At 43.6% G+C, this 23434-nt stretch overlaps 1 protein-coding gene across 1 annotated transcript in view; it reads left to right on the forward strand.

Annotated features, from left to right (window-relative positions):
- Nucleotides 1-23434, forward strand: part of CLU (clusterin) — a 38703-nt gene that overhangs the window by 2768 nt on the left and 12501 nt on the right. The window contains exons 2-4 of the mRNA XM_067471513.1: nt 15259-15373; nt 20789-20937; nt 22621-22788. Coding sequence (XP_067327614.1) covers nt 15286-15373; nt 20789-20937; nt 22621-22788 — 405 coding nt within the window. The 5' untranslated portion in view covers nt 15259-15285. The remainder of the gene's footprint in view (nt 1-15258; nt 15374-20788; nt 20938-22620; nt 22789-23434) is intronic.

Genomic DNA, 23434 nt, shown 5'->3' on the forward strand with positions numbered 1-23434 from the left:
TCTATTTTGAATTTATTTGTGCCTTGATCCTCTATTTTGAATTTATTTGTGCCTTGATCATATATTTTGAATTTATTTGTGCCTTGATCCTCTATTTTGAATGTATTTGTGCATTGATCCTCTGTTTTGAATTTATTTTTGCATTGATCCTGTATTTTGAATTTATTTGTGCGTTGATCCTGTATTTTGAATTTATTTGTGCATTGATCCTCTATTTTGAATGTATTTGTGTATTGATCCTATGTTTTGAATTTAGTTTTGCATTGATCCCCTATTTTGAATTTAGTTTTGCAATGATCCTCTATTGTGAATTTAGTTTTGCATTGATCCTCTATTTGGAATTTATTTTTGCATTGATCCTATATTGTACCTTGACTTATTTTTTTTTCTTTAACTTTCTGATTTATTTTGCATAGGATATATATATATATATATATATATATATATATATATATATATATCCAAATATAGAACTTCAGGCAGCGGTGGTGCTTGGCTTCTTCCAAAGCATATTTCCCACATTGTATCTTCCCTTTGCTTTTAATGTAACATTTGTATCTATTTTTCATATACTGTATCCTATTTTGCATCCTCTAAATGGGCTGATCTCTTTTGCATGGATCCAATGTTTTTCCCTTCCAAATCAGGCTCTCCATGTGGCTGAAACCCTTTGCTTTGCATGAAGGACGTGTCCTGCATTGTATCTAAATGTGGTTTTGACTTTGTCATGGTCAGATAAGGCGATCCAGGTGCAAAATGTACTTTTTTTGGCCCATTGCTGCATTGTCTTTGTGGGTCAGTAGTAGGTCAATGGTGACACCTTGCCATTCCGTTTGTGTGGCCAGATTTGAAGGTTGGAGCTCCATCTTTGTGTCTTTTGCATGGTAAATGCTCCCAAAGAATGCTATAAATGATTAGAAAGACCTTGGGAAACCACAACTCCCAGGATTCCAAAAGTACTGATCCAAGGCAGTTTAAAGTGGTGTCAAACTGTATCAATTGTGCATTGATTCTTTGGGAGAATATACAGTGCAGGTTCTCCCAAATAATGCTATAAATACCTTGGGGAAACTATGACTCCCAGGATTCCATAGCATGGATTTAAGGCAGTTTAAAGTGGTGTAAAACTGCATTAATTCTACAGTGTAGATGCTCCTAAAGAATGCTATAAAGACCTTGGGAAACTACAACTCTTAGGATTAGATAGCACTGATCCAAGGCAGTTAAACTGGTGTCAAACTCTACAATGTAGATGCTCCGAAAGAATGTTATAAAAAACTTGGGAAACTACAACTCCCAGAATTACATCACACTGATCCAAGGCAGTTTAAAGTAGTGCAAAACTGCATTATTTCTACAGTGTATATGCTCCCAAAGAATGCTATAAGGAACTTGGGGAACTACAACTCCTAGGATTCCAGAGCACTGATCCAAGGCATATCAAAATAGTGCAAAACTGCATTATTTCTACAGTGTATATGCTCCCAAAGAATGCTGTAAAGACCTTGGGGAACTACAACTCCCAGGATTTCAAATGCACTGATCCAAGACATATCAAAGTAGTGCAAAACTACATTAATTCTACAGTGTAGATGCTCCTAAAGAATGTTATAACGACCTTGGGAAACTACAACTCTTAGGATTAGATAGCACTGATCCAAGGCAGTTAAACTGGTGCCAAATTCTACAATGTAGATGCTCCCAAAGAATGCTATAAAGACCTTGGAAAACTAAAACTCCCAGAATAGCATAGCACTGATCCAAGGCATATTAAAGTGGTGCAAAACTGCATTCATTCTACAGTGTAGATGCTCCTGAAGAATGCTCTAAGGACCTTGGGAAACTACAACTCCCACGATTCCATTGCACTGATCCAAGGCAGTTTAAAGTGTGCCAAACTGCATTAATTCTACAGTGTAGATACTCCCAAAGAATGTTACAAAGACCTTGGGAAACTACAGCTCCCAGGATTGCATAGCGCTGATCCAAGGCAGTTAGAGTGGTGTCAAACTGCATTACTTCTACAGGTAGATGCCCTCAAAGAATGCTATAAAGACCTTGGGAAACTAAAACTCCCAGAATAACATAGCACTGGTCCAATTATTATTATTTTTTATTATTATTATCCAAGGCAGTTTAAAGTGTGCCAAACTGGATTAATTCTACAGTGTAGATGCTCCTGAAGAATGCTCTAAAGACCTTGGGAAACTAAAACTCTCAGAATTTCATAACACTAATCTAAGGCAGGTAAATTGGTGTCAAACTGCATTAATCCTACAGTGTAGTTGCTTCCAAAGAATGCTGTAAAGACCTTGGGAAACTAAAACTCCCAGGATTGCATAGCGCTGATCCAAGGCAGTTTAAAGTGGTGTCAAACTGCATTAAATTTTAAAAACACCATCAATTATATGAAAAGCAGTTTAAAACATGCATTTTAATGTTGTCGTCTTTTGCAGTCGGCCTCCTTTGATGTGCAGCTATTTGAGCAAAACTCATGTTCCCAACACAAACTGGGATCATCTGGCTGCAGGAGGGGACGATTGAGCCCTTCCCGTTATCTCTTTTAATCCCGTAATCCGAACACATTCAATTTCTTCTCTACCGGGAATGGGAATTCATAGGGCCCAGCAGATGTTGGGTTGCAACACATTATTGCTGGTTTAAAGGGGAATGGTTTATAAAATCGGGGGAATTCAATCCTAATAATAATAATAATAATAATAATAATAATAATAATAATAATGGGATTTGTAGTTTGGTGGGGCACTAGCACTCTTGGGCAGAGAAGGTGAAAGACCTTGGGAAACTGCAACTCCCAGAATACAGTTTATGGTGCACCCTTAAGTCTTAGGGTCATTTTAGACAACGTATTTCTGCACAAGCATGTGCATGAAGAAAAAGAAAAATATGTCTGCTATAGATGTGGCCAAAACGTCAGGAGTGAATGCTTCTGGGACATGGATATAGTTCGATAATGCTTGTAACTCCCATGGCTCAGTGCTATGGAATCCTGGGAATTATAGTTTGGCAAGGCATCAGCACTCTTGGGCAGAGAAGGCTAAAGACCTTGGGAAACGACAACTCCCAGAACACAGTGTCGGAGTCATGCTTAAGTGTGGGGGTCATTTTATACACCATATGTTTTGTTCAACTATGTGCATGAAGCAAAAGAGCTTGTAAAACTGCAGCTCCCGGGATTCCATAGCATTAAGCAGTGTTGATGCACCCATTTTTATGGCCCTATTATTCCACTTTGGGTTACATCTTCTACACTGTTGGAACGAATACAATTTGATAATGCTTGTAACTGCCATGGCTCAAAGCTATGGAATCCTGGGAGTTGTAGTTTGGTGAGGCACCAGCACTCTTGTACAGAGAAGGATGAAGACACTGGGAAACTGCAACTCCCAGAATACAGTGCACCCTTAAGTCTTAGCGTCATTTTAGACACTGTATTATTTGCAGAAGCATGTGCATGAAGCAAAAGAGAAGGCAAAAGAGCTTGTAAAACTGCAACTCCCAGGATTCCATAGCATTGAGCAGTATTGATGCACCCCATTGTTATGACCATATTATTGTTCCACTTTGGGTTGCATTTACACTGTTAGAACAAATACACTTTGATAATGCTTGTAACAGCAATGACTCAATGCTATGAAATCCTGGGAGTTATAGTTTGGTGAGGTACCAGCACTCTTGGGCCGAGAAGGCCAAAGAACTTGGGAAACTACAATCGCAACTCCCAGGATTCCACAGCACTGAGCAGCATTGATGCACCCTATTGTTATGACCATATTATTGCTCCACTTTGGGTAACATCTACACTGTTGGAACAAATAGTTTGATAATGCTTCTAACAGCTATGGCTCAATGCTGTGGAATCTTGAGAGTTATAGTTTGGTGAGGTACCAGTACTCTTGGGCAGAGAAGGCTAAAGAACTTGGGAAACTACAACTCCCAGAATACAGTGTATGGTGCACCCTTAAGTGTTTGGGTCATTTTAGACGCCGTATTTTTTGCAGAAGCGTGTGCATGACGCAAAAGAGAAGGCAAAAGAGCTTGTAAAACTGCGACTCCCAGGATTCCATAGCATTGAGCAGTATTGATGCACCCCATTGTTATGACTATTATTATTCCACTTTGGGTTGCATTTGCACTGTTAGAATGAATACAGTTTGATAATGCTTGTAACTGCCATGGCTCAAAGCTATGGAATCCTGGGATTTATAGTTTGGTGAGGTACAGGAGGGCAGGAAAAGTACTCTTGGGTAGAGTAGGCTAAAGACCTTGGAAAACTACAACTCCCAGAATACAGTGTATGAGTCATCCTTAAGTGTGAGGGTCATTTTATACACCATATGTTTTGCGCAACCATGTGCATGGAGCGAATACAGTTTGATAATACATGTAACTACCATGGCTCAATGCTGTGGAATCCTGGGATTTATAGTTTGGTGAGGTACCAGCACTCTTGGGCAGAGAAGGCTAAAGAACTTGGGAAACTACACCCTCAACTCCCAGGATTCCACAGCATTGAGCAGCATTGATGCACCCCATTGTTATGACCATATTATTGTTCCACTTTGGGTTACATCTACACTGTTGGAACGAATACAGTTTGATAATGCTTCTAACAGCTATGGCACAATGCTGTGGAATCTTGAGAGTTATAGTTTGGCAAGGCACCAGCACTCTTTAGCAGAAAAGGCCAAGGACCTTGGGAAACTACAACTTCCAGAATAGTGTACGGTGCACCCTTAAGTCTTAGGGTCATTTTGGATGCAGTATTTTTTTGCAGAAGCAGGTGCATAAAGCAAAAGAGAAGGCAAAAGAGCTTGTAAAACTACAACTCCCAGGATTCCACAGCATTGAGCAGCATTGATGTACCCCATTGTTATGACCATATTATTGTTCCACTTTGGCTTACATCTACACTGTTGGAACAAATACAGTTTGATAATGCTTCTAACAGCTATGGCTCAATGCTGTGGAATCTTGAGAGTTATAGTTTGGCAAGGCACCAGCACTCTTTAGCAGAGAAGGCTAAAGACCTTGAGAAACTACAACTCCCAGAATACAGTGTCTGAATCATCCTTAAGTGTGAGGGGCACCAGCACTCTTTAGCAGAGAAGGCCAAGGACCTTGGGAAACTACAACTTCCAGAATAGTGTACGGTGCACCCTAAAGCCTGAGGGTCATTTTATGCGGCATATGTTGTGCATGAAGCGTAATGGTTGTGTCTTGAACCATCAGAAAAGCTAAAGGGTGACACTCTCTCAGCCAGATGGCTTTTTGCAGGTCCCTCCTCCTTCATCTTTCCCTCTTTCCTCTTTGTTGCTAATTCGCTTTTGCAGCTGTTGGGAGCATCCTGTTCTTTAACTCTCGGGAACATTGCGATCTCTCTCTCTCTTTGTTCTTTTTCCAAAACAAGATGCCCCCAGATAGTTGCACTGGAATAGTTAAAGGACAGGACACCTGTGCGATTGATCGTATCTCGAATCCACAGCCTGCAGAATGTGCCCTATTGTGTTTCCATGCAATCGGCTAACACGATGTAACATGATTTTTGTCCCTGGGTTATCAATGTCATTCCCTGACCTAATTGGTTCTGTTTATTAAACTGCAAAAACTTTGTTTCTGTGGGAGGGAGGGACATCTTGAAACAGCACATTTTGCTCTAGTTTTCCAACGAATAGCTCATCGGTTCTCAACACCTTCAACATTGCAGCAGCCACAAAAACAAAGTTTCTGGAGTAGAACAACTACTTTCAAAGTAGGGACCGCAGAGTTAAACAAGAAATAAGACTTCTTGGCAGAATGGGGTTGGACTGGATGGTCCATGAGCTCTCTTCCAACTCTTTGATTCTATGATTCTATGACTTTGGAAGCAGGAACAGAATTTTTTGCCCAAATGTTGTTACATAGTGTGATCGACTCCAGCAAAGCATCACCGCCGTGTTGTGGCGCTGGAGCTTGAGCACCTCAATGATGTCATGAGCGAAACCTTGAAGGGCCACCCAAGACGGGACGGTTGTGGCAGAGAGGTCAGACCAAGCGTGATCCCTGGGGAAGACAATGGCAAACCACTCCAGTATCCTTGCCAAGAAAACTAAATGGACCAGTACATCCAGAGATATGTCGGTATGCCATTGGAAGATGGGACTCCCAGGTCGGAAGATGGCCAAAATGCTACTGGGGAGGAGCAGAGGATAAGTTCAACTAGCCCCAGACTGACCTTGAAGGAGCTGGGGGTGGTGACAGCCGACAGGGAGCTCTGGCGTGGGCTGGTCCATGAGGTCACGAAGAGTCGGAGATGACTAAACGAATGAACAACAACAAGTGTGATCGAAAGGTGCGCTTCCTGCATGCTGTCGGTGGGATTTTCAGAAACTGGGTGTGCATCGACACTGTAGAATGAGTGCACGTTGACACTACTTGATGCAATGGGTTTCCTTGAAGTTTTAGTTTGCTGAGGCACACCACTCTTTGCAGAGAAGGCTAAAATACCTTGGGGAAACTACAACTCCCAGGATCCCATTGCATCATCATCATCATCATCTATCAGCGTTTCTCAGGCAAAGACCGTAATGATCCAAAATGCTACAAACCAATTTCCTTGTTGTGCCACCTCTACAAAGTTCTGGAGAGACTTATTTTGCATAGAATTATGGAACAAATAGACCCCTGTCTGATTCCACAACAAGCTGGCTTCAGGAAAGGCAAAAGCTGCACATCGCAAGTGCTGAACCTGACTCAGCACATAGAAGATGGCTTTGAAAAACAGCAGATCACAGGAGCTGTCTTCATAGACCTGTCACCAGCCTATGATACTGTGAACCACCGCCTCCTCCTGAGAAAAATGTATAATATCACAAAGGACGACCACCTCACCCGCCTCATAGGAAACCTGCTACAAAACAGGAGCTTCTTTGTTGAGTTCCAGGACCAGAGAAGCAGATGGCGGAAACAGAAGAACGGCCTGCCTCAGGGGAGCGTGCTCGCTCCATCCATGTTCAACATCTACACAAATGACCAACCACTGCCAGAAGGGACAGAGAGCGTCATCTATGCTGATGACCGTGCCATCACCGCTCAAACAGGGAGCTTTGAGATGGTTGAACAGAAGCTCCCCAAAGCTCTAGGTGCTCTTACTGCCTATTACAAGGAAAACCAGCTGATCCCTAATCCATCTAAAACACAGACATGTGCTTTTCATCTCAAGAACAGACAAGCATCCCGAGCTCTGAGGATTACCTGGGAAGGGATCCCACTGGAGCCTTGCAGCACACCCAAATACCTGGGAGTCACTCTGGACCGTGCTCTGACCTACAAGAAGCACTGCCTAAACATCAAGCAAAAAGTGGGTGCTAGAAACAATATCATACGAAATCTGACTGGCACAACCTGGGGATCACAACCAGACACAGTGAAGACATCTTCCCTTGCGCTATGCTACTCTGCTGCTGAGTACGCATGCCCAGTGTGGAACACATCTCACCACACTAAAACAGTGGATGTGGCTCTTAAGGAGACACGCCGCATTATCATGGGGTGTCTGTGCCCTACACCACTGGAGAAATTATACTGTTTAGCCGGTATTGCACCACCTGACATCCGCCGGGAAGTAGGAGCCAAGAGTGAAAGGACCAAGGCAGAGACATCTCCAGCTCATCCCCTGTTTGGGTATCAGCCAGCACATCAATGACTTAAATCAAGAAATAGTTTTCTAAGATCTACAGAGACACTCGCTGGAACACCTCAGCAAGCGAGAGTCCAAAAGTGGCAGGCTCAAACCCAGAACCTCAATCCATGGCTGATACCAAATGAGAGACTCCTTCCTGGGCACACAGAAGACTGGGCAACTTGGAAGGCGCTGAACAGACTGCGCTCTGGCACCATGAGATGCAGAGCCAACCTTCAGAAATGGGGCCACAAAGTGGAATCCACGACATGCGAGTGCGGAGAAGAGCCAACCACTGACCACCTGCTGCAATGCAACCTGAGCCTTGCCACATGCACGATGGAGGACCTTCTTGCGGCAACATCAGAGGCACTCCAAGAATGACACCACTTTAACCAGCATGGCTCCATGCCTTGGACTCCTGGGATTTAGCAAAGTACCAGCCCTTATCAAACTATCCCTTCCATGGCTCCATAGTACTGAGTAAGGGCAGTTAAAGTGGGGCCAAACTGCACTAATACTCCAATGTAGATGCACCCCTATGCTGTCCTGGCCCAAAACTATTTCTAAGATCTACAGAGATCTTGCAGGAACATCTTAGCAAGCGAGAGTCCAACCCAGAACCTCCCAAAGCTAATCGGTTTTATATTTCAGTGCACTCTGCACATGCTCAGAGGCACTCTCATCCCAACAGTGGTGCCAAAGGATTTAGGCTTCCCTCCAGAGGAGGAGTCTCCATCAAACCTCCAAACAGCCATACATTCCAATATAAATTGAAGGGAATCCCCCCCCAAAGGCCCTCCAATCTGACCCCCTTTTTGCCATGCAGGAAACCCTCCCAACAGATGCCATGGTGGTTAAAGTGACATCAAACTGCATTCATTCTACAAAGTATCATTTTGTGGGAAGCATTTTGTGACTGTAAGAACTATTTCTGATCTTTGTTGCTAAGCAGGGCCAATCCTGGATGGTCCCTGGATGGGAGACGGACAGAAAAGTTTCTCCAGGTGATCTCTCAGAGGAAGGATTCCTCAAGCAAATGGCAAAACATGAAATAGTAGTGACGCTGGGCATTTCTAGACATTTTCAGGAAGCAAATTGCAGGATCTCTTCTTGCAAGATCCGAATGCGTTCCAGCCTTGCGCTGATTCAAAGAGCTTCGCGGCTCTTTCTTCTTTCCAGAAAACAGACTCCATTGAAATGGCAGCTCCTTGGCCCAGTTTCCAGGGGTATCTTTGCATTCGAAAAGGTTGGAAAAGGTTGGAAATGCCTTTCCTCGTAACCTGGGAAGTCAAACAAAGGGAGGCTTTCATGGGCAAAGCGCCTCTTAAGCGGCTGGCAAATTGGCCTGGCTCTCTGCCCTTCTGATCCTCGAAAGTACAAAGGAGTTGGTCGTAATGAAGAAATACCCCGCTTTCTTCATCTAGAAGCTCTTGTGAACAGGAAAAAAAAATGCAGTTTTAAATCCTAAATATAGATATCAATATTCAATTATTAAAGCAAACCAGTTTTGCCAGGGGACGGCTTCCATACTCTGCATATAATAATAATAATAATAATAATAATAATAATAATAATATTCAATTATTAAAGCAGGCCAGTTTCGTTTCTTTTCAAATATGCTTGGAAACAGAGACAAAGAAAAAAAAATGGCTTGCTGTGAGTTTTCCGGGCTGCCTTGCCATGTTCCGGAAGCATTCTCTCCTGACGTTTCGCCCACATCTATGGCAGGTATCCTCAGAGGTTGAGGGGTCTGTTGGAAACAAAGCAAGTGGGGTTTATGTCTCAGTGGAATGATGTCCAGGGTGGGAGAAAGAACTCTTGTCTGCTTGAGGCAGGTGTGAATGTTGCAATTGGCCAACTTGATTAGCATTGAATGGCCTAGCAGGTTCAAAGTCTGTCTTCTTTCTGCCTGGCAGAATCCTTTGTTAGGAAGTGTTAGCTGGCCCTGATTAGCATTGAATGGCCTAGTAGCTTCAAAGCCTGGCTGGTTTCTGCCTGGTGGAATTCTTTGTTGGGAGGTGTTAGCTGGCCATGATTAGCATTGAATGGCCTAGCAGCTTCAAAGCCTGGATGGTTTCTGCCTGGTGGAATCCTTTGTTGGGAGGTGTTAGCTGGCCCTGACTTAGCATTGAATGGCCTTGCAGCTTCAAAGCCCAGCTGGTTTCTACCTGGTGGAATCCTTTGTTGGGAGGTGTTAGCTGGCCCTGATTAGCATTGAATGGCCTAGCAGCTTCAAAGCTTAGCTGGTTTCTGCCTGGTGGAATCCTTTGTTGGGGGGTGTTTGCTGACCCTGATTAGCATTGAATGACCTAGCAGCTTCAAAGCCTGGCAGTTTTCTGCCTGGTGGAATCCTTTGTTGGGAGGTGTTAGCTGGCCCTCATTAGCATTGAATGGCCTAGCAGCTTCAAAGCCTGGCTGGTTTCTGCTTGGTGGAATCCTTTGTTGGGAGGTGTTAGCTGACCCTGATTAGCATTGAATGGCTTAGCAGCTTCAAAGCTTGGCTGGTTTCTGCCTGGTGGAATCCTTTGTTGAGAAGTGTTAGCTGGCCCTGATTAGCATTGGCCAAGCAGCTTCAAAGCCTGGCTGGTTTCTGCCTGGTGGAATCCTTTGTTGGGAGGTGTTTGCTGACCCTGATTAGCATTGAATGGCCTAGCAGCTTCAAAGCCTGGATGGTTTCTGCCTGGTGGAATCCTTTGTTGGGAGGTGTTAGCTGGCCCTGACTTAGCATTGAATGGCCTTGCAGCTTCAAAGCCCAGCTGGTTTCTACCTGGTGGAATCCTTTGTTGGGAGGTGTTAGCTGGCCCTGATTAGGATTGAATGGCCTAGCAGCTTCAAAGCTTAGCTGGTTTCTGCCTGGTGGAATCCTTTGTTGGGAGGTGTTAGATGGCCCTGATTACCATTGAATGGCCTAGCAGCTTCAAAGCCTGGTTGTTTCTTGCCTGGCATTAGTCCAGACAAGACACAATTGGGGTCAGTTAACACCTCCAAACAAAGAATTCCCTATAGCAGGAAGCAGCCAAGCTTTGAAGCTGCTAGGCCATTCAATGCTAATCAAGGTGGCCAGTTGCAACACTCATGCTTGCCTCCAACAGACAAGAGTTCTTTCTTCCTCCCACCCTGGACATCATTCCAGATACCTCGCTTGCCTATTTTGCAACAGACCTCGCAACCCCTGAGGATGCCTGCTATAGATGTGGGTGAAACGTCAGGAGGGAATGCTTCTGGAACATGGCCAGACAGCCTGCAAAACTCACAACAACCCTTCCATGCTCTGCATTTTGAAACAACAACAACAACAACAACAGTGGTTTGCAGTTTTTAATACAGTTGTCTGCTTCTGAAATGTTGAATATACACTTGGTTTTGTTTACAAGTGGTATGAAGTAGAAAGGCATGCACTATTGAGTATTTGAAGGGAACCCCCAAGGCCATCTAGTCCAGCCCTCTGCTGTTAGTTCAGGAAAAACAAACCCAAACAAACCCCAAATCTCCTCCATTTTTTCCATGAGAGTCCAATTCCTTGCAATGCCTGGCAGTGACGGTGTTGGAAGCATCATCTCGAGGCACAGCTTGCCTCTTTTCCCCTTGTTTCCCTTTTGTGGATTTACTGGATGCACAATTGCAACCCATTGCCCGTCTCGTCTTTTATTAGCTACGGTTAAAGAGAAACCAAAACCCCTTATGTAACATCGAATTCAATTCCCGGAAATGTTGCTTCGTTCCAGCTTACGGTGTCCGAAATCCCGCTCCCTTGGGGGGAATTGGGTATTTAAAGCCCCATAATCCACCTCCCCCCTTGCAAAAGGGCATGTTTACTGGTTCCTAAATAGCTTAGATTTTGGATTCTTTGCTCCATGTGCAAGATTCTGGGAAGAAGGATCCAAACCAAAGTAACTTTCCCCCCAGTTTCATTCAAAGCAGGATATGTAAACAGTTGAGAAGTGATTCCTCTCTCATGTTTCCAAGGGATGATGGTTATGTAATCCTTTTTTTATTTATCGGAAAGCCAGGCTTTAGCGTAAAGGCTGCCTTCTGCCTCTGAGCTGCACACTGTGGAATCTAGGTCAGCCGAGGCTTCCAATTGGATCATGGAGGGATAAAAGGGAACCCTGAAGGCCATCCAGCCCACCCCATTCTGCACAGCTGAAGCTCTCCCAACAGATGCCTCTGTTTCAAAGCCTCCACCAAAGTTTCTAAAACAACAGAGGGGAAACAATCAGGCACATGGGTTATTGTAGGTTTTTTCGGGATATATGGCCATGTTCTAAAGGCATTTTCTCCTGACATTTCGCCTGCATCTATGGTAAGCATCCTCAGAGGTAGTGAGGTCTGTTGGAACTAGGAAAAAGGGTTTATCAGCCACATCTAATCACCTCTCAACAAAAGATTGCCCCTGGCACTGCCAGGACATCAAATGCTAATCTAGGTGGGCAGTTGAAACATTCACACCTAGCTCCAACAGACAAGAGTTCTTAGTCCCACCCTGGTCATTCCACAGATATATAAACCCATTTTCCTAGTTCCAACAGACCTCACTACCTCTGAGGATGCTTGCCATAAAGGCATTTTCTCCTGACGTTTCGCCTGCATCTATGGTAAGCATCCTCAGAGGTAGTGAGGTCTGTTGGAACTAGGAAAAAGGGTTTATCAGGCACATCTAATCACCTCTCAACAAAAGATTGCCCCAGGCACTGCCAGGACATCAAATGCTAATCTAGGTGGGCAGTTGAAACATTCACACCTAGCTCCAACAGACAAGAGTTCTTAGTCCCACCCTGGTCATTCCACAAATATATAAACCCATTTTTCTAGTTCCAGTAGACATCACTATCTCTGAGGATGCTTGCCATAGACGCAGGCGAAACGTCAGGAGAAAATGCCTCTGGAACATGGCCATATAGCCCCAAAAAGCCTACAACAACCCAGAGGTTGTACACTCCACTAGAGGTGGAAGGGACCCCTAAAGGCCATCTAGTCCAACCCCATTTTGCCACAATCTAAGCTTTCTTGATAGATGCCCTTCCAACCTTCAAGACCTCCACCACGCTGGCAGGTGTAGAGTTGGAAGCAGTCCATGCAAGTCAGGCAGTGAGAATACGGTCTGGAAGGAAGTAGCTGAGGAGCAGCTGGAAAATTGGTTAAAGAAACAAGTTAAAGATAGTTTGAAACCTGTTCTTATGTATTCACATAACAGTCCTTTGGGAAGAAAATAATAATTTGAGAGAAACTCATTTTGAAACGTTGTTCTGTAAGCAGCAAGCATTTGATCTTATGTAACCACTACGCTTATACCTCAAGAATGCTACAAATAAACTAAGTAACTGTTTCACCTTCAAACAAACTCTCGCTCTCCATGTATCACTTCCAGCTTGATGTTTTTGTGTGTGGAAATAATGTAAATAAAGCTAATTACTTTATGGCTGCAAACCGTTGAAGTTTTATTACCGCATTGACATTCCACAGCTGAGGGGCCACCACAGAGAAGGCCCTGTCTCTCGTCTCCACCAAATGCAATTGCAATGGTGAAGTGACCATGAGCAGGGCCTCCCCAGACGATCTTAATGTCCTGGGTGTTCGTAGAGGAAGATACTTTCAGACAGATAAACTGGGCCAGAACTGTTAAGGGCTGTATAGGCTAAAGCCAGCACTTTGAATTGTGCATGGAACCTTGAAGGCAGCCAGTGGAGCTGGCGCAGCAAGGGCATTGTATGCTCCCAATACCAGTGTAGACCAGGCATTGGCAAACTTTGGCCATCCAGGTGTTTTGGACTTCAACTTCCACAATTCCTAACAGCCTACTGGCTGTTAGGAATTGTGGGAGTTGAAGTCCAAAACACCTGGAGGGCTGAAATTTGCCCACACCTGGTGTAGATGTACCCTAAGTTTTCAATCCAAGAGTACAGTGTGAAACATTGTCTACGATTAACATCAAAACACTTGTCTTGGTTGCCTCTGCTTTCCAGGTGCCGCTTCCCGCCCTCCAGCATTGGATTCCTTGTTTGTTTTCATGGCTAGACAGAGTCCTTGGCACGTATTGTGTCCATTGGCTGGAGCTTGGGCTATTCATCGGAGTAAAGAAAAAAAAATTCTGGAAATGTTGAATCCATGGGGGGGAAAGCCAGTTTCAGAAATGCAGCATTTAACACCTTTTTCCAGAGAAAAATGTCCTCTTCGTTACTTTAGGAACATGGAAGGCATGATGTGGTTTGGCACAAGGATGTATTTGTTGCATTAAAAGTACAGTCTGTTTGGACAATAGTTACACATTGAATTGACTTCCTTTTGTTGTTACAAGAAACTAACAATAGTTGCAAAGTGTATTTTGTGTTATTTTCCCTCTCTGGATGCATCTGTCAAATTTAATGCAGTTTTGTGTTACTTTAGCCACAATGGCTCCGTGCAATGGAATCCTGGGATCTGTAGTTTGGCAAGGCCTTTTATACTTCCCTGTCTCAAAGTACCAAACTATAAATCCCAGGATTCTGTAGCATTGAGTTGCAATGTAGTGCGGTCCCTGCATTCTTTAGCAGACAAGGCTTTTACAAAGACCTTGTGAAACTACAACTCCCAGGATTGGCGAGCATCGAGCCAGTAAAGTGGTGTCAAACTGAATCAATTGTCCAATGTAGATGCATCCCAAGCTTTCTTTTTCTCAGAGTTAGGTCTCAACCATTGATATGTAGGATTTAAACAACTTCTCCAAACTTATTTCTCTGTTGTTGTTATTGTTGTTGTTGTCGTCATCGCCATCATCATCATCATGATTGATGGTAATAGGAATAACAATAATAAAATATTATCAACAGCAGCCATTTATACAGTGTTATCGGAGGCTTTCATGGCCAGAACCACTGGATTGCTGTGAGTTTTCCGGGCTGTGTGGCAGCCATGTTCCAGAAGCATTCTCTCCTGACGTTTTGCCCACAGTCATGATGATGATAATAGAAATAACAATAATAAAATATTATTAACAGCAACTATTTCTACAGTGTTGTCGAAGGCTTTCATGGCCGGAATCACTAGGTTACTGTGAGTTTTCTGGGACGTGTGGCGGCCATGTTCCAGAAGCATTTTCTCCTGACGTTTCTCCCACAGTCGTGATGATGATAATAGAAATAACAATAATAAAATATTATCAACAACTATTTATACAATGTTGTCGAAGGCTCTCATGGCCAGAATCACTGGGTTGCTGTGAGTTTTCCGGGCTGTGTGGTGGCCATGTTCCAGAAGCATTCTCTCCTGACGTTTCACCCACAGTCATGATGATGATAACAGGAATAACCATAATAAAATATTATCAACAGCAACTATTTATACAGTGTTGTCGAAGGCTTTTATGGCCGGAATCACTAGGTTACTGTGAGTTTTCTAGGGTGTGTGGCAGCCATGTTCCAGAAGCATTCTCTCCTGACATTTCACCCACATCTATAGCAGGCATCCTCAGAGGTCTGAGGATATTTATAGTTGTGAGGTCTGAGGATATTTATAGTGCCCCCCTCCTCACAAGAATCAAGGCTCAAGGAACATTGATTTTGCTATAAATCTGGACTCTCCTCTTTGCCTTTCTGCAGGATCCTGGAATTTCTTCTACGGAGAAGATGACGCCCAGCCGACTTCTTCCACTGCTGGGATTTCTAGTTTTCCTGGAGGGAGCCCTCTGCATCCTTCCACCCCAAAAGCTGCAAGGTAAGTAGAACAAGGCATTCCCAATTTTGCAGTCACGTTTAATCCTCTACCTTCCCATTTTCTTAGCTGCTCTTCAAATGCCCCGGTTTCTCTCTCCTCCCTCTTTCCTCCTTTTATCCCGCTTGATTCATAGAATCATAGAATCAAAGAGTTGGAAGAGACCTCATGGGCCATCCAGTCCAACCCCATTCTGCCAAGAAGCAGGAATATTGCATTCAAATCACCCCTGACAGATGGCCATCCAGCCTCTGCTTAAAAGCTTCCAAAGAAGGAGCCTCCACCACACTCCGGGGCAGAGTTCCACTGCTGAACGGCTCTCACAGTCAGGAAGTTCTTCCTAATGTTCAGATGGAATCTCCTCTCTTGTAGTTTGAAGCCATTGTTCCATTGCGTCCTAGTCTCCAAGGAAGCAGAAAACAAGCTTGCTCCCTCCTCCTCCCTGTGGCTTCCTCTCACATATTTATACATGGCTATCATATCTCCTCTCAGCCTTCTCTTCTTCAGGCTAAACATGCCCAGTTCCCTAAGCCGCTCCTCATAGGGCTTGTTCTCCAGACCCTTGATCATTTTAGTCTCCCTCCTCTGGACACATTCCAGCTTGTCAATATCTCTCTTGAATTGTGGTGCCCAGAATCAGACACAATATTCCAGGTGTGGTCTAACCAAAGCAGAATAGAGGGGTAGCATTACTTCCTTAGATCTAGACACTAGGCTCCTATTGATGCAGGCCAAAATCCCATTGGCTTTTTTTGCCGCCACATCACATTGTTGGCTCATGTTTAACTTGTTGTCCACGAGGACTCCAAGATCTTTTTCACACGTACTGCTCTTGAGCCAGGCATCGTCCCCCATTCTGTATCTTTGCATTTCGTTTTTCCTGCCAAAGTGGAGTATCTTGCATTTGTCACTGTTGAACTTCATTTTGTTAGTTTTGGCCCATCTCTCTAATCTGTCAAGATCGTTTTGAATTCTGCTCCTGTCCTCTGGACTATTGGCTATCCCTCCCAATTTGGTGTCGTCTGCAAACTTAATGATGATTCCATTGCTGCAAAGTGGAAACATAGTTTAAATTCATGGGGGAGAGGAATGGAAGGGGTCAGACCTTGTCTTTCCAATGGGCTCATGCAAAAGCTGTAGTGTTTAAATTATTTTAAGCAGAAACACCAGAAACTTCATTTTTGTGGCACAAACTATGTTGAGTTTCCTGAGCCTTGATGAGATATTCATTGCAAAACTGTTGCAAAATGTGCTGCAGGATGTCCCTCTCGCAGAAACAAAGTTTTGGCAGTTTAATAAACTTTCCGCATGTTTTTCATGATAGAACCAATTAGGAAATGACATTTACAACCCAGGAACGAAAATTGTGATGCATTGCGTTGTTATTATTATAATATTTATATATGTGGGGTAATGTCTGTGATGTGGATACAGCCACATAAATAAACCCCAAGCTTGCCAGTGGGATAATTACTTTTTAAAATCCCCCAAATGCCACCTTCTTTTGTAGAGTTACTCATTTCCAAACTGGCCTGTTGCCCAGTGAAGTCATTCCTCCCGAAAAGTGACTCATGTCTAATGACTGGTGGCTACTAATTATGGTTTTCCGCTTGGCTAGTGCCGCTGCAGGAGGGTGAGGCAGCTGCTTCGAAAAGTGAAGAGAGGCTGGAGATGGGGCTTTGGTCCCTTTTTGCAAAATACTGCAGGCTGGGATTGTTGAGATTAATTTCACAATTCAGCAGCAGATCAGTTGTGTTGTATCTCAGGCTAAGATTCACCTTGCTATCCCTGACAAACCAGCCAAAATTGTGAGGTAGAAAGTTTATTGTGAGGTTTTCAAACAAAGCAATTTATCAGCAGCGAGAAGATCAGTAATATAGGGTAAAAATCCAATATAATCCCTTTGAGTCAAAGCAGGAAACTTGACGCATAGAAACAGAGGAAAGGCCAGAAAATAGCAAGAGGTAACGTGAAGCAGGCTTTCCCCAAGCCCCAGAGCCGAAGACCGCAGGCCATTTCGCAACGTTGGAACTGACACAGAACCAGCTCCAAGGCAGTTTACTTATAGGTAAAACATCAAAACATTGAACATCAAACAGGCAGCTAACAAGCAGTTTTCCCACCAACGGATGAGCTCAAGACTTCGCCGCAATTCGTAAACTCCGTCTCAACACCTGTGGGGCAATCTGACCTTGAACCCCACCAACTGCCTTATCAGCTACATTCCGTTCCTGTGAGAAAAGCGGCTTGTCTCTAGCTACAGATTGCTGAAAGCCCACACCTGCATCTGTACTCTCATTTCCATCATGCTCATCTGCACTCTCAATCCCATCATGCTGTTGCTGTTGAACCACAACAAGTTGCACAACTTCAGCGCTTTCCAGTAGCTTCTTCCTGCACAATATTTTCAGTCAACTGCTCCCACAAACTGTAGTCAATCTGGAACACTCTTACAGACACTTGAGCATATTCCCCGCCATTGTCAGTTTCACCATTTTTTCCCCTCCAATCTAGATGACACTACAAACTTACCACAGCACACAGTTATATCTTTTCTTAGCAGACAGGCTCTTTTAATCAATTACATAGAGCCTTTGACAAACAGCATCACAGCACAAGGAGAGAGATATACACTGTATATGACTTCCTTATATACAATTCTATACAAATACACATAGCAGTCTCTGATTGGTTCCCAACTCATTAACTTAACACAGACCCAGGATTACATTATTCACAGTCACCTGGACTAGGCCAGAACACATTCCCCAAATGATTCCCTATATACCAGTGTTTCTCAACCTGGGGGTCGGGACCCCTGTGGGGGTCGCGAGGGGGTGTCAGAGGGGTCGCCAAAGACCATCAGAAAACATAGTATTTTCTGTTGGTCATGTGGGTTCTGTGTGGGAAGCTTGGCCCAATTCTATCATTGATGGGGTTCAGAATGCTATTTCATTGTGGGTGAACTATAAATCCCAACAACTACAATTATTTATTATTATTTATTTATTTATTACTTGCACTTATTAACCGCCACTCTCAGCCCTAGGGCGACTCGTGGCGGTGTACAACAACATAGAAAAGGACAGTTTACAATAAATCAAGACAGTAACCAACATTCTATTACTACAAACATCTACTTATACTAAAAATCCGCTTCGTCATATCATGGGGTCATAATCAGTCTCATAGTCGTAGTCCATTCCGGTCGTCATTTCCAATAACATAGCACTCAGTTGAAGGCCATCTCGAAAAGCCATGTTTTCAGGCTCTTACGAAAGGCCATAAGGGAGGGCGCCTGTCTAACTTCAGCAGGGAGGGAGTTCCACAGCCGGGGGGCCACCACCGAGAAGGCCCGCTCTCTTGTCCCCGCCAGACGTGCCTGTGAGGCAGGCGGGACCGAGAGAAAGGCCTCCCCAGATGATCTCAAGGTCCTCGTGGGCTCGTAGGCCGAGATGCGGTCTGCAAGGTCTATTTTCTCCAAACTCTACCAGTGTTCACATTTGGGCATATTGAGTATTTGTGCCAAATTTGATCCAGATCCATCATTGCTTGAGTCCACAGTCTGGATATAGGTGAACTACAACTCCAAAAACTCAAGGTCAATGTCCACCAGACCTTCCCAATATTTTCTCTTAGTCATGGGAATTCTGTGTGCCATGTTTGATTCAGTTCCATCATTGATGGAGTTCAGAAGGCTCTTTGATTTAGGGTGAACTATATATCCCAGGAACTCCAGCATTACCAAATGACAAAATCACTCACCCCCAACCCCACCAGTATTCAAATTTTGGGCGTATCAGGTATTTGTGCCAAATTTGGTCCAGTGACTGAAAATACATCCTGCGTATCAGATATTTACATTACAATTCATAACAGCAGCAAAATTACAGTTGTGAAGTAGCAACGAAAATAACTTTATGGTTGGGGGTCACCACAACATGAGGACCTGTACTAAGGGGTCGCAGCATTAGGAAGGTTGAGAACCACTGCTATATACAGTTAATGCATGACTCAGCATTTCCAGTAGAAGCCTATTAGCAATGCATGACTCAGCTATATTACATTACAATACAGGGACCTTGAGAGTACAGGAAAAGTTCCTTCTTTTTTGGACTGTATAACGACCAAGGCACCTCCTGAAAATATATGTGAACACGTGTTCACCCAAAAATATGAAGCCATCAAAAGGAAGAGGGAGTGTGGTTGGAATACAGTTGTATAGATTTGATTTTCCCTTTAAATTAGTTGTTGAAATATATCCACTGAAATATAACAATATCAGGGGAATTTAGATCAGAGAAGGGGAGAGACACTCAATATTTTAAATGGTAGGAACTGGGAAATACCAAACTTGAGAGATTTAAAATAATTATTCAAATGAATTCCGCTGCCACCATTCCAATAATAATCAGGCTGAGGTAATATTGAGAGTTTGTTCTGTACCACACTCTGTGCCACTGTAGTTTCTGCGTGGCGTCGGTGAAGCTGACTTTAGAAATACTTTGACCACAAAGGTACACACACTGAGGCTGGTGTAAGTTAATAAAAGAACAAGAATGTTTATTGAACAGGCTTGAATTAATTCAGGTACAAATGCTTAATGGTTTCAGAAAGTTGCTGGCATGAAAAAGCTTGTGGTTGCATTAGAGTAAAATCTTAAATACTTCTGGGTTACAAGTCTTTAAAGTTCCACAGAAAATTACTTCAGGAAATTAAACTGTGACAGTAACTCCCAAAACTGGTCCTTGGGAATCTAGCCAAAAATACCCTGAACTAGACTTACCTTGGAAATGAACAGTCCACTAACTGGGCACTGCTCCACAACAGTATTTTAGCTATCTACTAATAGCTAGCCTCCTTATTTTCCCTCTAAGACTTGAACACATCCAGTTTGTAATAAAGCAAATATTTTATGGACGCGTTCCCTTAGCTGCAGTGAATATGGAGGGCTGACTAAATGGGATTCACTGAGTTGTCAAAGGCTTTCATGGCCAGAATCACTGGGTTGCCGTGAGTTTTCCAGGCTGTCTGTCCATCCTCCAGCAGCATTCTCTCCTGACGTTTCACCTGCATTTATGGCTAAAGACGTCTTCAGAGGTTCTTGTTGGGCAAGTGACCTTATTAACAAAAGACCTTCCTCATAAATGCACAGCAGAGTAACTTATCAGTAGCAGCGTGACCCAGCACCAGGGGCCCAAAGTGATAAAAAGGACAAAAAAATATTTTATTTATTTTATTTACAGTATTTCTATCCCACCTTTCTCAGCCCCAAGGCGACTCAAGGCTGCTTACAAGTTTGCCAGGCATGGGCAATCTTCAGCCCTCTCTCCAGCAGGAGTGGGTCAGGCTGGATGTCCTTTGGGGGCCCCTTCCCATCCTGTGCTTCTACAATTCTTTCTCCTTCTTTCCCCACAGAGCTCTCTGACACTGGGAGCCAGTACATTGACTCAGAGCTGGAAAATGCCATCAACGGGGTCCGGCAGATGAAGCAGCTGATGGACCAGACCAGCGATGACCACCGGCGGATCCTGAGCAACCTGGAAGAGACCCAGAAGCAGAAGGAGGTCTGTCGCAGCCCCAAGTGTCTTCCTTTCCCCTGAATTGCCCTCTTGTACTCCCTCTCCAAACTGCAAATCACAGGGTTCTTTTGAATTAACTCAAAATTGCATAAAATTGTAATACTGTCAAGTGCAAGACAGAATAGGAGCACTATGCTTCCTCTTTAATTGCCATGGTTCCTTGAGCAGTAAGGATAGGTGAGGGAATAATAATAATAATAATAATAATAATAATAATAATAATAATACACAATCTGGAGCAGAAGAGAAAACTGGTGAAAGAAGTATCTCCATGGACAGTTCCTGGAAAAAATTGAGAGCTAAATTGACAAAGAAAAAACATGGCTGCGGCTCACAAGTGGAACTCTGAAAAACGAGACGAAGGATGGCCTGATTCTGTCAGCCCAAGAACAAGCCATTCGAACCAAGGCCATCAGAGCCAGAATTGAAAAGTTGACGGCAGATCCCAAGTGTAGACTCTGCAAGGAAGCAGACCGAAACAGTAGATCGCATCCTCAGCTGCTGCAAGACGATCGCGCAGACAGACTACAAGCAGAGGCACAACACCATTGCTCAGATGGTTCATTGGAACTTGTGCCACAAACACCACCTGCCTGCGACAAAGAACTGGTGGGATCACAAGCCTGAAAAAGATTACAGAAAATGAACAGGTCAAGATAATCTGGGACTTCCAGATTCAGACAGACAGAATTTTGGAGCACAAGACTCCTGACCTCACGATTGTGTTAAAAAACCAAGTATGGATTGTTGATGTTGCAATTCCCGGAGGCAGCAGGATTGAAGAGAAACAACTGGAAAAGCTGACACGATATAAGGATTTAAAGATCAAACTGCAAAGACTCTGGCACAAGCCAGTCAAGGGGATCCCAGTGATGATGGGCACACTGGGTGCAGTGCCTAAAGACCTTGGCCTGCACTTAAGCACAATCGGCGCTGACAAGATTACCATCTGCCAGCTTTACTGGGATCTACACACATTATTTGCTGATACATCACACAGTCCTAGACACTTGAGAAGTGTCTGACATCTAGTCCAATACAAGAGCCAGTAGAGAATCTGCTGTGAACTCATCTTGTTGTGTTTCAAATAATAGTAATAGTAATAATAATAATAACAACAACAATTGCAATAATAATAATGTTAATAAAGTTGTTATATTGTTATTATCATTGTCCTAGTTACAAATATCACAATTATACACACAAACACACACACAAATTGTTACAAAGTATATGTGTGTGTGTGTGTATCCATTTATAATATATCTATCTATAGCTCTCTATTTACATCCACAAAGGAGCATAAATGTAGATAGATAGCTACAGATATCTATTATTTACTATATTATGCAGAAAAAGAGATTGTATGCAAGCACATATATCATACATTCCTTTACATACACAGTTTGCATGTTTACATATTTGTTTCTATGCTACACACACATATATGTAAATATGGTACCCAATATACAAATATCTTTAAATGTGTGTGTGTAAATATTATATATTATAAATATTATTTTAACCTTGTACCCCACCTTTAACTGCAAGAAAAGGTGAGTAATTCATAAATAATAGTTGTATTGCATTGACATAGAAGCCAACCACCCCCTCCCAGCTTTTGGGGAAAATGGCTAATGGGATGTATGGCTTTCTCTGCCCTTGTAGGAGGCGTTGCTCCTGGCGAAGGATGCGGAGAAGCAGCTGAACGAGAAGGAGGTGTGCAACGAGACTATGCTGGCCCTTTGGGAGGAATGCAAGCCCTGCCTCAAGCAGACCTGCATGCGCTTCTACACGCGCACCTGCCACAGTGGCGCTGGGTTGGTCGGACGGCAGGTGAGTGAATGCATTGGAGGACCCATCATCCCCTTCTTCTCCTGGATGGGTCTGCGAAACCTTGGGTTGCTTTACAAATTATGTGTCGCACGAACCTAACAAGAAACCTCTGAGTCTTATGTGCAATAAGATAGCTGTCTGACGAGTGAGGTTGGCTGGGGAATCGCTTTTGTGTGCCACAACAGTGATCTCATTATATTGTGTGCCAGCGTGGGAGCAGGGCCTTCTCTGCATTGGCACCAACACTGCTTTTGTTTTTGGCACTAAGTGGCAACCAACCAAAGCCTTTGGCCCTCATTGATATCCCTCAAATTCTAATATACCTAGTTTACACCTGTTCTAAATCAAGGCATTCTCCGTAAGCCAGAAGGTGGAAGCAGAGCAGAGTGGAGGGTGAAACCTGTAGTAGTAGTAGTAGTAGTAGTAGTAGTAGTAGTAGTAATAATTCTAGTTCCTCCTGCTTGTCTTCTCCTTCATCTCCTTCTCATCCTTTTTCCTTTTCCTTCATCCTCTCTTCCTCCTCCTTTTCTTCTCCTCTTCTTCCTCTTTCTCCACCTCCTCATCCCTTCTTCTCCTTTGTCTCTTCCTCCTCTCTTTTTCCTCCTTTGTCCCATTCTCTTCTTTTTCTTCCTCCTCTTATCCTTTG

This window comes from Anolis sagrei, chromosome 1 (assembly GCF_037176765.1).
Source record: "Anolis sagrei isolate rAnoSag1 chromosome 1, rAnoSag1.mat, whole genome shotgun sequence".
Taxonomy (NCBI): Eukaryota; Metazoa; Chordata; class Lepidosauria; order Squamata; family Dactyloidae; genus Anolis; species Anolis sagrei.